We start from the raw sequence: 13,870 nt of genomic DNA on the forward strand, positions 1-13,870 counted from the left end.
ACCACGTTATCCGCTCTATCAAAACTCTTTTACACCACCCAGCTATAAATATTCTTACATACTCCTCAGTAATCAGTCAACTTGATTATTGTAACCCTTTGTACAAAGCACTTTGATGTTTGCAGCTACTGTAAAACACAGCCATCAAAGTCATCACCAGCCATAGCAAATTCGATCATGTCACCCCACTCTTAAAAGAAGCAAATTGGATTCCTTTGGCCCACTGTATCACCTACAAACTACTGCTTCTCGTTTATAAGATCCACTCCTCTGGTGCGTCAGCCAACCTATCCAGTCTTCTCACCCCTTATTGCCCCTACCCCACCCTAACACTTCAGTCAGCCCAGCTAAACTAGCTTATAGTCTCATCCTTTCGAGAAATCCGATATGACACTACACAACAATCCATTTTCTCGTTGCAAGGCCCCAAACTCTGGAACAAATTACCGGCTCACCTACATCTATCACCTTCTCTATTCAAACTGAAGACCGATTTAAGCGCTATAGAAATGCTAAATAGTAGTAGTAGTAGTAGTAAAAACCTTTCTAATCACAGATGCCTATACTTAGAACCGATCTTGCTCTCTCCATGTGCTGTGGACTCAGTTGCATCCTGCACACCACACACTCCTCCCCCCACCCCAACTCTCCTATCATTATTGTATTTCCTTGCTCCTTTCCTCATGATTTGCTGTTTTGCACCTCTTTTCTCACTTTAATTCCCTAATGTAAGCCGCTCAGATATTATTTGATGGGTGGAGTATAAGCCAATAATAAACTTAAAATAAACTTGGTCTCAGCAAATTAATAGATATGTTGCACAAATTATTTGCATTTATTAATTCAGTCATTTATTGGTTACATACATCTGTTATGTGCTTGACCGATTATTTAGAAGATCCTCTAGATTTTCTTTTTGTGAAAAACTGTTGGAAGCAGAGAATGGCACCTTTTCTCCAACTAGTGTACAAGTCCTAGAGACAGTAACATACAAATCAGATCTGATAAAATAGCCACTGGGTTAGTAGAGAGTATTAGAAACTTTTTCAAATGAAAAACTAAAATTATGAACCCTGCTTCATATTTGTCCTTCATCAACCAGGTGAAAAGTTAAGACAACGTGCACACTAGCATACAAAATAAAGAACCAGAATCAGTTGGATATGTTACCTGATGTTAAGAAGTTTTAACGCATCAAGGAGTACCCCTTTCTTTACATCATAATCTAGTTTTTGGTCTGTTCCAAAGCTTGGAGCTCGATTAATCTATTTAAAAAAAATCATAATGGAGAAAGTTCAGAGAGTTGGCCTCAACACATTAAGGGTCAATTCAACTACATTCTTTTTGGCTTCAGGAGAGAATAAATTAGAATAAATCCATACAGAAACTATTTTGAAAGATGATTTTCAAAAGAGATTCAAAAAAGAAAGAAAAACATTTGTAATGGCCTACAAAAGATATTCAGCACACACAGCAGACGGAATCATAGACAGTCCATTAATGTCTTCCATTTCTTTCACAGACTATCTACATACACCTACTGTATTTAATCAAATGCATACATGCCTACTGCTAAACTCTAAACAACAACTCTCCAAAGCTCCAATATCAAGAAACCACTTAAATTTTGACAGCAAACTGCACCACATGAATAAAACAATTTTGAAAATAGAGCCTCTCAGCATGTCACAATCCAGGCTACACCAGTGCCTAATACTTACAAATGGAGCCAAAATGGCTACTCTTGCCGTACATGTGACATTTGTTCACATATCTCTGAGATATGATAAACCAAATTTATTATAAATCAAAATTATAACATGGTGCCAGCAACTGAAAAAATCAGTGTCCCAAATAGTGCTATTTAAAACAAAGTGCCTACAATCCACTGAGCATATATATAAAAAATAAAGTTCACTGAAGAAACTTTATTTCATGTTTCAGCCTTCATAAAAAGAAACTGCTGTTCCTATGGCTCAACAAGGTGCCCGATTTCGATGCCTTCCTTAGGAGCCGATCATGCAGATTAAAGCGTCTCTAATCATGGCTATCATTGTGTGAAATAAAGCAAGCTTATACGCACTTGCATGAGATCCAACTTAAATCCACATTCAACTAGCGAAAAATGTCATGGGACGCTCCGCGCCCCCCCCCCCCCCCATGATTACGCATATGGATGACGTCACTTGTGGCCCATAATTCATAAAGGAAAAAAGGCAACTAGCACAAAGCCCCAAGTATCCTATTTCAAGGAAGCCTTTAACTCATCTTCAACAACAAGTACTAAAGGCTTATTGTTTGTCCCTACCACTTGGCATAATTCTTTTGTTACTCAAAGATATTGCTGGAATTATTAGGAATTTGCAAGTAAAGCTATGTTGATCCTAGAATTTGATTCCTGTGGTTACTGCTCCCTCCATATGGGTACCCTCAAGCCCCATGGATAATTGTATCTATACTTTTCAACAGCTGATTCTAAGAGATTTAAACTATTTATTTATTTATTTGGATTTGTTCACATCTTTTTCAGTGGTAGCTCAAGGTGAGTTACATTCAGATACAAGTTTGAGACACATCGTAATCATCATGCTCCTGCTAATTTTACTAGGGAGCAATTTCAAGCAATGCAGGCATTGAGGAATGGCCCAGATATAGTGGTTTACCCTGCTGACAAGGGTGGAGCGGTGGTAGTTTGATCCTCTGCTTATTATGATGAAGAAGCTTTGGCTCAATTAAGTGATCATAGATTTTATGAGGTGTCTCCTGCAAGTGTGGATAAGCCTACTTTATTTTATATAATGGTGGTCTGCCATGAATAGAGATGCTTTAATCTGCATTTACTCTATTTGCAAATATTCTGAACTGGTGTAGCCTAGATTGAGACAGCCTGAGAGGCTCTATTTTAAAAAAATATTTTATTCACATGATGCCGGTTGCTGTCATGATTTAAGAGAGCGTTGTGCCACCAAGCAGCAACCTGATGCTCCCACACCTTACAGGGGACACAGTGCTGTCCCCATCACCCCCTGATGATCATCCCACCCCCTCAATCTCAAGCCCTCCCCCTAACATAAGCCCTCTGATCCCAGGCCCTCCCTCCCCCAAACATACGGCCTTCAGATCTCAAGCCTCATGGACAAATGTCTCCCCCCCCAGATCATACCCCCAATCCCCAAAAGACCTCTCCAAATTCTGGGGTCCTACTGGGTCGTATCTCGCAGTCTATTTTTTTATTTTATTTTTTTAACAGGAGCGATCCTATGTCGCTCTTGCTCTTGCTGGTGCCCCTAGTGTTAGTCTTTCAGTACCACCACTAGGAGTCATGGAAATATGTCTCATAGGCCCCTGGGGTTGGAGGTCTGATTGAGAGGGTTATTATTGGGGGGATGGTGGGTACATCACTGTGGCCCTTTTAAGATGCAGCCTGAGAGCATCAGTCCACATTTTGAGTCCCGATGCTCCATAGACAGTAAAATAACTCCAGCTTTTGGCTGAGGCTATTTTTCCAGTTATAAAGAGCTCCCTTTACATGCATTTGCATATTTTGAATCTCATTATTATGTAGGCTGCAGTGACTTAGGTATTACTGTGTTATACTAATTAAAGGAACAAGAACAAAGGAGCAAGCAGGACCTCACAGAGGTGGCAGACAAGCAAAAAAAATAAGGTACAAATAACCAATCTAGATAGGTAAACAATAATCACTTTATTGTATTCCAGTCACCAAATTGAAAACTCTCCTTTCCATTGCTTTGTGCTGACTGATGCTGTGCCTCAGTATGACAAGATAAATTCTTGAATCCCAGTATTCCTCCACAGCACAAAGGTTGATGGACTCCTGATGCAGGCGTCATTGCCAAAACACAGCCATGTGGAGTCCCTACAATAAAGTGATTATTATTCATCTACCTGGATTCATCATTTGTACCTTATGGTAATTTAAGTCGTTATAGCCCTTTAACGTGAATTAAGAGCAAATAACATGACTCAGAGCACTAAAATAGCTTGATAACTTCCCCCCTTAGCACTAAAATACAATTGCCCCCAATGTCTTAGGGGAATTTACTTACTATACTGAACAATTTGTTGGCCTCTGGAATGCCATGTTAGGCTAGCCTTTAAAACAAATTGTGCTTGTGCGAGAAAGATTGTGGAGCCCTTTTACTATGCCGCGCTAAAAAGTGGCTAGTGCTATTGTCAGCAAGTGGGTTTCCCATGAGTTGTGGCCACATTTAGCATGACGGTAAAATGGCTGTATTTCCATATTTTTCTTTAATAGCCACACGCTAATTTCCCAATTAGCACATGGCCATTACAGCGAGAGCTCTTAGAGAGGAGGAGTAACCTAGTGGTTAGTGCAATGGACTTTAATCCTGAGGAACTGGCTTTGATTCCCACTGCAGTTCCTTGTGACTCTGGGCAAGTCACTTAACCCTCCATTGCCCCAGCTACAAATAAGTGCCTGTATATACTATGTAAATTGCTTTGAATGTAGTTGCAAAAACCACAGAAAGGCGGTGTATCAAGTCCCATTCTCATTCCATTTCCCTAAGGGCTCCTGCACAAACCCTGAAATAATCGGGTAGCACTTGGCAATGTGACCGTGCTACCCAATTAATATAAAGCACGTCTACTCTCTGCCCATAGTCACATCTCCTACACTGAAAAATAAAAAATATTTTTCAGCATGGGATTAGTGCGCGCTGATGGGCACACTACCGCCTAGCATCTCACCATTTAGCTAGTTCCCCGATTATTATTTCTATACACAGGAAGAACATTTTCACCTGCTTGGTAGATAGCACTGGCAGATGCAGTTGCAGAAGAAATACCATGAGATTGAAAGGACGCTGAACATTCAGCATATTATAAATTGTCCCCTTCTAGTATCTAGGATAATCCAACAACTGTGAATAGTGTTTAGCAAAAAGACCACGAACAATAAATCCAGTGAATAAAACTGCTGGTCGCAAACTGCCTAAAAGTGGTCAAAACCCAAGTTAAAGTACTAAGTGTTAGGAGAGGGGGGAGTTATCAATGTGGGCCACCGTTAAGATGGGTTATTTTACCAAGAGTGATACTATTTTAGCACAGAATCTAATTGCATGTGCTGCAGGTCCTGGCGTCGGCAGCTGGAAGCCCGCCCTCGACTTCCCCACTGTTCAGACAGCTTGAGGGGCTCCGTAAAGGATATCTTCAGCTGACAGGATTTGAGGGACCCCGCCAGCAACACCATCAAGGTGTGCCACTGCTAGGTGGGCCTGAACCGAAGTGGATGGGCCCCTGCCTATTAGGGCCCACCTGGTGCTATACCACAGGTACACATAATAAAGATTTTTTTAAGAGATTTGTTTTTCAAAAAGTCCTCCATGTGAGAGGAATTGTTTTTTAATCTCTGTGCAAAAAGCACAATTAAAGATGTGCTCATAAATCCAGAAAAATTTATATATGTCAGACGGCTTTAAGACAGTACATCAACATGTGCAATGTGTATTTTCACATATAAACAGTTCTGACAGAATTGAATAAATTTATTTATTTAGCACATTTGGAGGCATATTTTCAAAGCACTTTGGGAGGCTAAGTTCCATAGGTTTCTATGGAACTTTGGGAGGCTAAGTGCTTTGAAAATATGCCTCTTGATATACCGCTGAGGCCTTCACATAGGCATACAGCAGTTAACAAGTGCAATTTTCTATACAGATTCTAGTACTGCCCCTAATGGACTCACAATCTAATTTTTACCTGAGGTAATGAATAATTGTATACTTAAGTACATTAGTGGCAGCAAAACGGTTAAACGCTATTCTATAAGAGAATACATAAATCTCATATCGCGCAAATGCAAAGAGGAATTTATTAACTAGTTTCCATACAAGCTCATTTTCAAAGCACTTAGCCTCCCAAAGTTCCATAGAAACCTATGAAACTTAGCCTCCCAAAGTGCTTTGAAAATATGCCTCATAGTGTACAACCCTTTTCCCCATAGTTTTAAGCTGAAATGTTCTCCAGAGGTAGAAACTTAACAGTCAAGAGTATTAAAAAGATAGTAGCAAGGCTCAAACTGTCCTAAGTAAGTTATCTTCTGTCCTTTGCCTGCTGGAGATATAGCACTGCTACTGACCTCAATTAGGTGTTAAGGTGTGAGGAAGCAGAATATTTGCAGAGGTTACTAAAGGCAATCTGATTACTGAGTTAGCTTGAAAGGGTTTTCTTGAAACAGTCTCCTTAGAATCCAAACTATATAGACAGGAAAGGTCACAATTAACTTTCTTTCTGAGAAGTTCAGAGGGAAGAGGACATTTCTCTGGGTAAGTGACATTATTTTGCTGTGTGTTTGGTACATTAAAGATTGGGATTAAAAGAGGAATTGTAGGATACTGATAAACACAATTAGAAATAAGTTGTTTTTTTTTTTAAAACAAACTTTATTAGCAAGTCTCCACACCATTTTCCCCATTGTTTTAAAACTTGAATTTTCAGCCACATCATTAACTAATAGACTCTAGAAGGCACATTAGGGCCTAGTTCAGTCCTCATTTCGACCCACCCTCCCCAGCTCCCATCCACCCCTAGCTCAACTCTTCATTTATAGTCAATTATTCTAATTAGGACAACAAGAGAAGAGTTTTCATTAGAGTTTAATTACATTTAATTCATTTCTGAGAAGCAAACACTAAATAAATTACAGATTACATGAGAGGTTGCATGTGTGTGCTTGATGCAAACAGCTCCTAGCTCTCAGAGAACAAGTTTGTTCTCTTGAGGCTAGAGTAGCAGACTTGGAAGAGTTGAAGGAGACAGAGAGGTACATAGAGAAGGCCTACAGGGATGCTGTAGAGCAGTCTGGCAGCCCCTTTGCTGCCGTGGAGGAGGGCGGTCTTTTAAAAGAAGATCATCATTCTGCTGCAGCTAGAAGTAATCCTGAAACCAGGACTGGCTCGCCAGGGTATGCAATATCCTCTCATACCAAGGATGTGTCTCCAGGAGCTTCTGCCCAGGAGAGAAGGTTTAGGATGGCCGTTGCAGTTGGTGATTCGATTATTAGACATGTAGATAGCTGGGTGGCTGGGGGATTTGAGGATTGCCTGGTCACTTGCCTGCCTGGTGCGATGGTGGCAGACCTCACACATCACCTAGATAGAATTTTAGATAGTGCTGGAGAGGAGCCAGCTGTCTTGGTACATGTGGGTACCAATGACATAGGAAAATGTGGGAGAGAGGTTCTGGAAGCCAAATATAGACTCTTACATAGAAAGCTCAAATCCACAACCTCTAAAGTAGCATTTTCTGAAGTGCAACCCGTACCATGGGCAGGGCCCAAGACACAGGCAGAGCTCTGGGGTCTCAAAGTGTGGATGAGGCAATGGGGCAGGGAGGAGGGTTTTAGATTTGCAAAGAACTGCACAACATTCTGGGGAAGGAGGCGCCTATTCCGGAATGAGGGGCTCTACACCTAAACCAGGGTGGGACCAGGTTGATGGAATTGGCATTTAAAAAGGATATACAGCAGCTTTTAAACTAGAAACTGGGGGAAGGCTGACAGTCATTCAAAAGCACGTGGTTCGGAACAAGGAATCTTTCAAAGATATCACCAAAACAGGGAAGATAGGGTATCCCGATAGCAAGGTTGCAATACAGACCATAGCAGACTAGTGTATTTAAAAACACAGACAAAAGATTGCAATTTAATATAGCCAAATGCTGAGCAAGATGTAAATAGGAACAACAAACATAGTTTGAAATGTCTATATGTGAATGCCAAAAGCCTAAGAAATAAGATGGGAGAGTTAGAATATATTGCACTAAATGAAAACTTAGATATAATAGGCATCTTTGAGACCTGGTGGAAGATAACCAGTGGGACACTGTCATACCGGGGTACAAATTATATCATGATGCATGATGGTAGGCATGATGCAATAAGAAGACAAACCAGTCTATTGGTCACACGAGCAGCTAGCTCCGGCGACCTGGGCTGGAAATCGGCCCCCACGCAGGACAGACCCACCCGAGAGTGGAACGGAGCAAACAGTGGGCCGGAGCCTCCCGCAGGACTCCTGCAGGCATCCAGCCGTGGTGTGGCCGCTGCCGAGCACCGTGCCTGACCTCCACCCTGTACAGGGCCGCAGGCATCCCGCAGGCACCCGGCCGCGGTGTGGCCACCGCCGAGCATCGTGTACGACATCCACCCTAGCTAGGGCTGCAGCCATAGCTGAACAGAAGACGCTGTGCCTGCCACCGCCGAGGCTTCCACCCTGCCGACCGAGGCTCCCACCGTTACCCTGCCGAACAGGCCATTGCAGCGGACCGGACCAACCCCTCGGAGGAGCTGCCAGCTGGTCAGACGCTTGCCGAGGAAATGGAGCGAGAGGAGGCACGGAAAGCGACACTGCAGAGTCAGGGAGCACAGCTGTTGAGCCAGAGAGTGCGAGCGAGCGAGCGAGGCAGCGGTCGTTGGTGCTCGCGAGGCTGGCCCAAGCGGTGCTGAACCGCCAGCGCCGCCGGTGAATGGGCACACTCATCCAAAAGAGGCAACATTGGTACTGCTGCAAAAGGACCAACAAGGTGAACGACAGCATGGACCAACGAACTTACAGGTTAGCTGCTCCGATTTGTGTGTATGGAAATGATGGCTGTGCGGGGAAGTGGAAATAGAGACTAACTAAAAGAACTACAGTGGACAGGCTCACTTCCACTCCAGTCTATGAAACCTACTGATAACACTTTGAGTGTATGTCAATGACGGCTATGCAGAGGAGTGGAAACAGAGATTAACCAAGTAACTCACAATAGGCTAGAGAGGCACTCTCCACTCCAGTCTATTAAACCTCGTAACATTACACGACAATGGGACCAGTGTATCGGAAATAAAGCAACCCCATTCCAGACTATTAAACCTCCTTGATAGTGCACAATAAAGGTCCCAACGAATCGGAAATACAGGACTAAAGAACCAATGCACTGGCTACAACTACTGATCACTGCATAAAACAGAGGTGGTCATCAAAACAAAAGAACAGACTGGGGACTCATGACCTCTTTAATGGAGCCTTCCTGCCTCCAACCAGCAGAACAGTGTCTAGAACCATAGTGCTCTCTATACCCTGGACTTCACTCCCGAGCATATGACTGTGAACAACCTATCTATCCTAAACTGACACCAAAATGAACACAATCAAAATACTTCTGGTAATCTACTCCCTTTCACTGATCCACCTAGCACTATCCATTCCACTCACTGAACATTACTTCATACCCATCCTACAAAATCACCAAAGACTGATCAAACATTCTACACTCCACCAAACTGACACTCACCACACTAAAGGAAAACTATTTAAACATGGACATCACCAACAAAATGAGAGGAAAGACCACAACACACACCACCCAAGGAACGGCAACTAACAAAAATCCACATAGCATCAAACCTAGCAGCCCCATACCAAAATATCCAGGTAGGCTACATCAATGCAAGGTCCGTAATTAACAAAACAACAACAATAGCAGATTGGATCACCTCAGAAAACCTTGATCTCATCTTTATCAACGAAACATGGATCCACAACCAAAATTACCCCATAATCCTTGAACTATGCCCGCCAGGTTACAAAATCACCCACCGGACCAGAATGGAAAACAGAGATGGAGGCATAGCACTAATATATCGAGAACAATCCACCACCAAAACCACTGCCGACTTCATAACACCCCAACTAGAAATTGCCTCATTTAGAATCCACAACCACTTCCTGACTGATCATCTGAATTGCGTACTGTTCTACTGATCACCCGATAACTGGAAGGAAAGCCAGCCCATCTTCACGGACTTCATATCAAACAACTGTGTAAACAACAATAACATACCACTACTAGACGACATTAACTTTCACTTAGAAGACCCCAACTCCACTAACGCACGTGAATGTAAAGACTTCCTACAGTCCTGGGATCTTAAATGGCCCCACATGCAATCTACCCATATCTTCTCTTCTCCATCTATACTTCTTCCCTTGGTACTCTGATCTCATCCCATGGTTTTCAGTATCATCTTTACGCTGATGACTCCCAGATCTACCTCTCCACACCAGAAATCTCAGCTGAAATCCAGGCCAAAGTATCAGCCTGCCTGTCTGACATTGCTGCCTGGATATCTCAGCGCCATCTGAAACTAAACATGACCAAGACTGAGCTTCTCATCTTTCCCCCTAAACCAACCTCTCCTCCTCCCCCATTCTCTATTTCTGTGGATAACACTCTCATCCTTCCTGTCTCATCAGCTCGTAACCTTGGGGTCATCTTCGACTCCTCCCTCTCCTTCTCTGCACATATTCAACAGACTGCTAAAACCTGTCGTTTCTTTCTCTATAATATCACCAAAATTCGCCCTTTCCTTTCTGAGCACACTACCAGAACCCTCATCCATGCTCTTATCACCTCTCGCTTAAACTATTGCAACTTGCTTCTCACAGGTCTCCCACTTAGCCATCTCTCTCCTCTTCAATCTGTTCAAAATTCTGCTGCACGACTAATATTCCGCCAGAGTCATTATGCTCATATTAGCCCTCTCCACAAGTCACTTCACTGGCTTCCTATCCGTTTCTGCATACAGTTCAAACTCCTCTTATTGACCTATAAGTGCATTCACTCTGCAGCTCCTCAGTACCTCTCCACTCTCATCTCTCTCTACATTCCTCCTCGGGAACTCCGTTCACTGGGTAAATCTCTCTTACCTGCACCCTTCTCCTCCACTGCTAACTCCAGACTCCGTTCCTTTTATCTTGCTGCACCATATGCCTGAAATAGACTTCCTGAGCCGGTACTTCAAGCTCCATCTCTGACCGTCTTCAAATCTAAGCTAAAAGCCCACCTTTTTGATGCTGCTTTTAACTCCTAACCCTAGTTCACTTGTTCAGAACCCTTATTTTATCATCCTCACTTTAATATTCCCTTATCTCTTGTTTGTCTGTTTGTCTGTCCTAATTAGATTGTAAGCTCTGTCGAGCAGGGACTCTCTCTTCATGTTCATGTTGAACGAGCATGGAGAAAGATAAAAGATGAACACACACTCAACGCATGGAAACAAATACATAGAAAATATAAATATGCAATAAAACAAATCAAAAGGGCCTACTACAAAACCAAATTAGGACCGGATTACAAAGATATGAGGAAACTATTCCAACTCATAAATAAGTTACTACACACCACCCCCATCACCACAACCAACACAGACATCCCCACCCGCAGACAAACTCGCTAACTAATTCAACGAAAAAATAATAAAACTACGCAGTACACTCTCTCACCACAACACCGACATCGAAATCTTCTTCAACAATCTGGACCCAACCTCCAATGGATACCCAGCTGACCGAATTTGGACAACATTTACACTCCTCAACACCGAATCAGTTAAACAAGCGACGCATAGGTTCGCCAAGACCCACTGCAAACTGGATACATGTCCCGGTCATCTACTCAAGTCCATCCCTGACCACTTCATAGCAGACCTCACGTCCCACCTAAACTTCATGTTACAACAAGGTCTCTTCCCTGAGGAACGTGGCAACATCCTACTCACCCCAATACCAAAAGACGCCAAGAAAAGCACAAACGGTCTCATCAACTACCGCCCAGTTGCGTCTATCCCATTAGTAGTAAAAATGATGGAGAGCTTGGTGACTAAACAGCTTACGGAATACCTGGACAAGTTTTCAATACTACATAATTCACAATCAGGATTCTGATCCCATCATAGCACCGAAACTGTCCTAGTTACCCTCCTGGCCAAATTCAAGCAGGAGATAGCCATAGGTAATAGCATACTCCTCCTCCAGTTCGACATGTCGAGTGCATTCGATATGGTAAACCACAACATACTACTAAGACTACTAGGCCACTTTGGGATTGAAGGAAATGTACTTAACTGGATCAAAGGTTTTTGAACCACCAGAACTTATCAAGTAAAATCAAATTCAAACACTTCACCACCCTGGAAAGCAGTCTGCGGAGTACCTCAGGGATCACCATTATCACCAATACTCTTCAACATGATGATGATTCCACTGGCACATTCCTGATCCAATCGAGGACTCAACCCATTCATTTACGCAGATGATGTTACAATCTACATCCCCTTCAGACATGATCTGACGGAAATAACCAATAACATCAACGATGGCCTGAACATCATGGACTCCTGGGCAAACTCATTCCAACTGAATACTGAAAAAAACACATTGCCTCATCTTCTCCTCTCAGCATAACAAGTATAAACCCACAACCATAAATACCCCAGGACATACCCTCCCCACCTCAAACAGCCTGCAAATACTCGGCGTTGCACTCGACCGCAACCTTACTCTCGAGAGTCAAATAAACTCTATAACAAAGAAAATGTTCTACTCAATGTGGAAGCTCAAACGACTAAAACCTTTCTTCCCAAGAGCAACCTTTCGATACCTAATACAATCAATGGTTCTAAGCCATGCAGACTACTGCAATGGAATCTACACAGATTGAAAAGAACAACTCATAAAAAAACTCCAGACCGCCCAAAATACAGCAGCTAGGCTGATATTCAGCAAAACACGCTTCAAAAGTGCCAAACCTCTTCAAGAAAAGTTGCATTGGCTCCCAATCAAAGAACGGATTGTCTTCAAAATCTGCACCTTAATCCACAAAATCATATACAGCGTTGTCCCAGGATACATGACAGACCTTATTGATCTACCAATAAGAAACAAAGTCAGACTGTCAAGATCCAACTTAAACCTACGCTACCCAAATAGCAAAGGACTGAAATACAAAACAACTTACGCATCCGGCTTCTCCTACATAAGCGCACAACTATGGAATGGCCTCCCAAAAGCCCTGAAAACAATCCACGACCACCTGAACTTCAGGAAATCACTAAAAACCATCCTCTTCAAAAAGGCCAACCCCAACGACCCCACATAAACCTCTTCACCCAGCAACACAGCATAACTTTGATCATACTGGACAACATGGAATCTTCATCCTTTCCGACCCTCCACATATACCTCATAAGATCACATTTCAACCTTGTACTTGTTATCAACCGACTGGGCAAACGCCTTTGACGGTACTATGTAAGCCACATTGAGCCTGCAAATAGGTGGGAAAATGTGGGGTACAAATGCAACATATAAATAAATAAATATCATAGTGATAGGGTGGATTGAATTGGTGGAGGGGTAGCATTATATGTTAAGGAGGGCATTGAATCAAATAGATTGAAAATTCTGCAGGAAACAAAACACATCTTGGAATCCCTATGGATTGAAATTCCATGTGTAAAGGGGAAAAGTATAGTGATAGGAGTGTACTACCATCCACCTAGCCAGAATAAACAGACAGATGTACAAATGTTATCAGAAATCAGGGAGGCTAACAAACTGCGGAACACAATAATAATGGGTGATTTCACTTACCCCTATATTGACTGAGTAAATGTAACAACAGGGCATGCTAGGGAGGTAAAATTCCTTGATGAAATCAAGGACTACTTTATAGAGCTGCTGGTACAGGAGCCATCAAGAGGAGGAAAAATACTAGACCTAGGGCCAGATGCACTAAACTTAACGAGCCATTAATGAGCAAGTAGTAAACCCTGGCATGCACTAAAGACTTCTCTGAGCCATTTTCTGACAACGGTAGCAGCTAATGAAAACTTCCCCAGCTGTAAAGGAACCAAATACAAACAGGCATACGCTACTACCTTTGCGTACAAAAGCACACAACTATGGAACGCACTACCCAAGACCCTGAAAACCACGGACAACTTAACCAACTTTCGCAAATCTTTGAAGACATTTCTCTTCAACAAAGCCTACAAAAATAA

General features: G+C 42.6%; 1 protein-coding gene across 4 annotated transcripts in view; it reads right to left on the reverse strand.

Moving 5' to 3' along the window:
* TTLL7 (tubulin tyrosine ligase like 7) overlaps positions 1–13,870 on the reverse strand; it is a 324,337-nt gene that overhangs the window by 200,488 nt on the left and 109,979 nt on the right. For all 4 annotated transcript variants that reach the window (XM_030206297.1, XM_030206296.1, XM_030206298.1 and 1 more), the window contains one exon: positions 1,171–1,265. In XM_030206297.1, coding sequence (XP_030062157.1) covers positions 1,171–1,265 — 95 coding nt within the window. The remainder of the gene's footprint in view (positions 1–1,170; positions 1,266–13,870) is intronic.

This window comes from Microcaecilia unicolor, chromosome 6 (assembly GCF_901765095.1).
Source record: "Microcaecilia unicolor chromosome 6, aMicUni1.1, whole genome shotgun sequence".
Classification (NCBI taxonomy): Eukaryota; Metazoa; Chordata; class Amphibia; order Gymnophiona; family Siphonopidae; genus Microcaecilia; species Microcaecilia unicolor.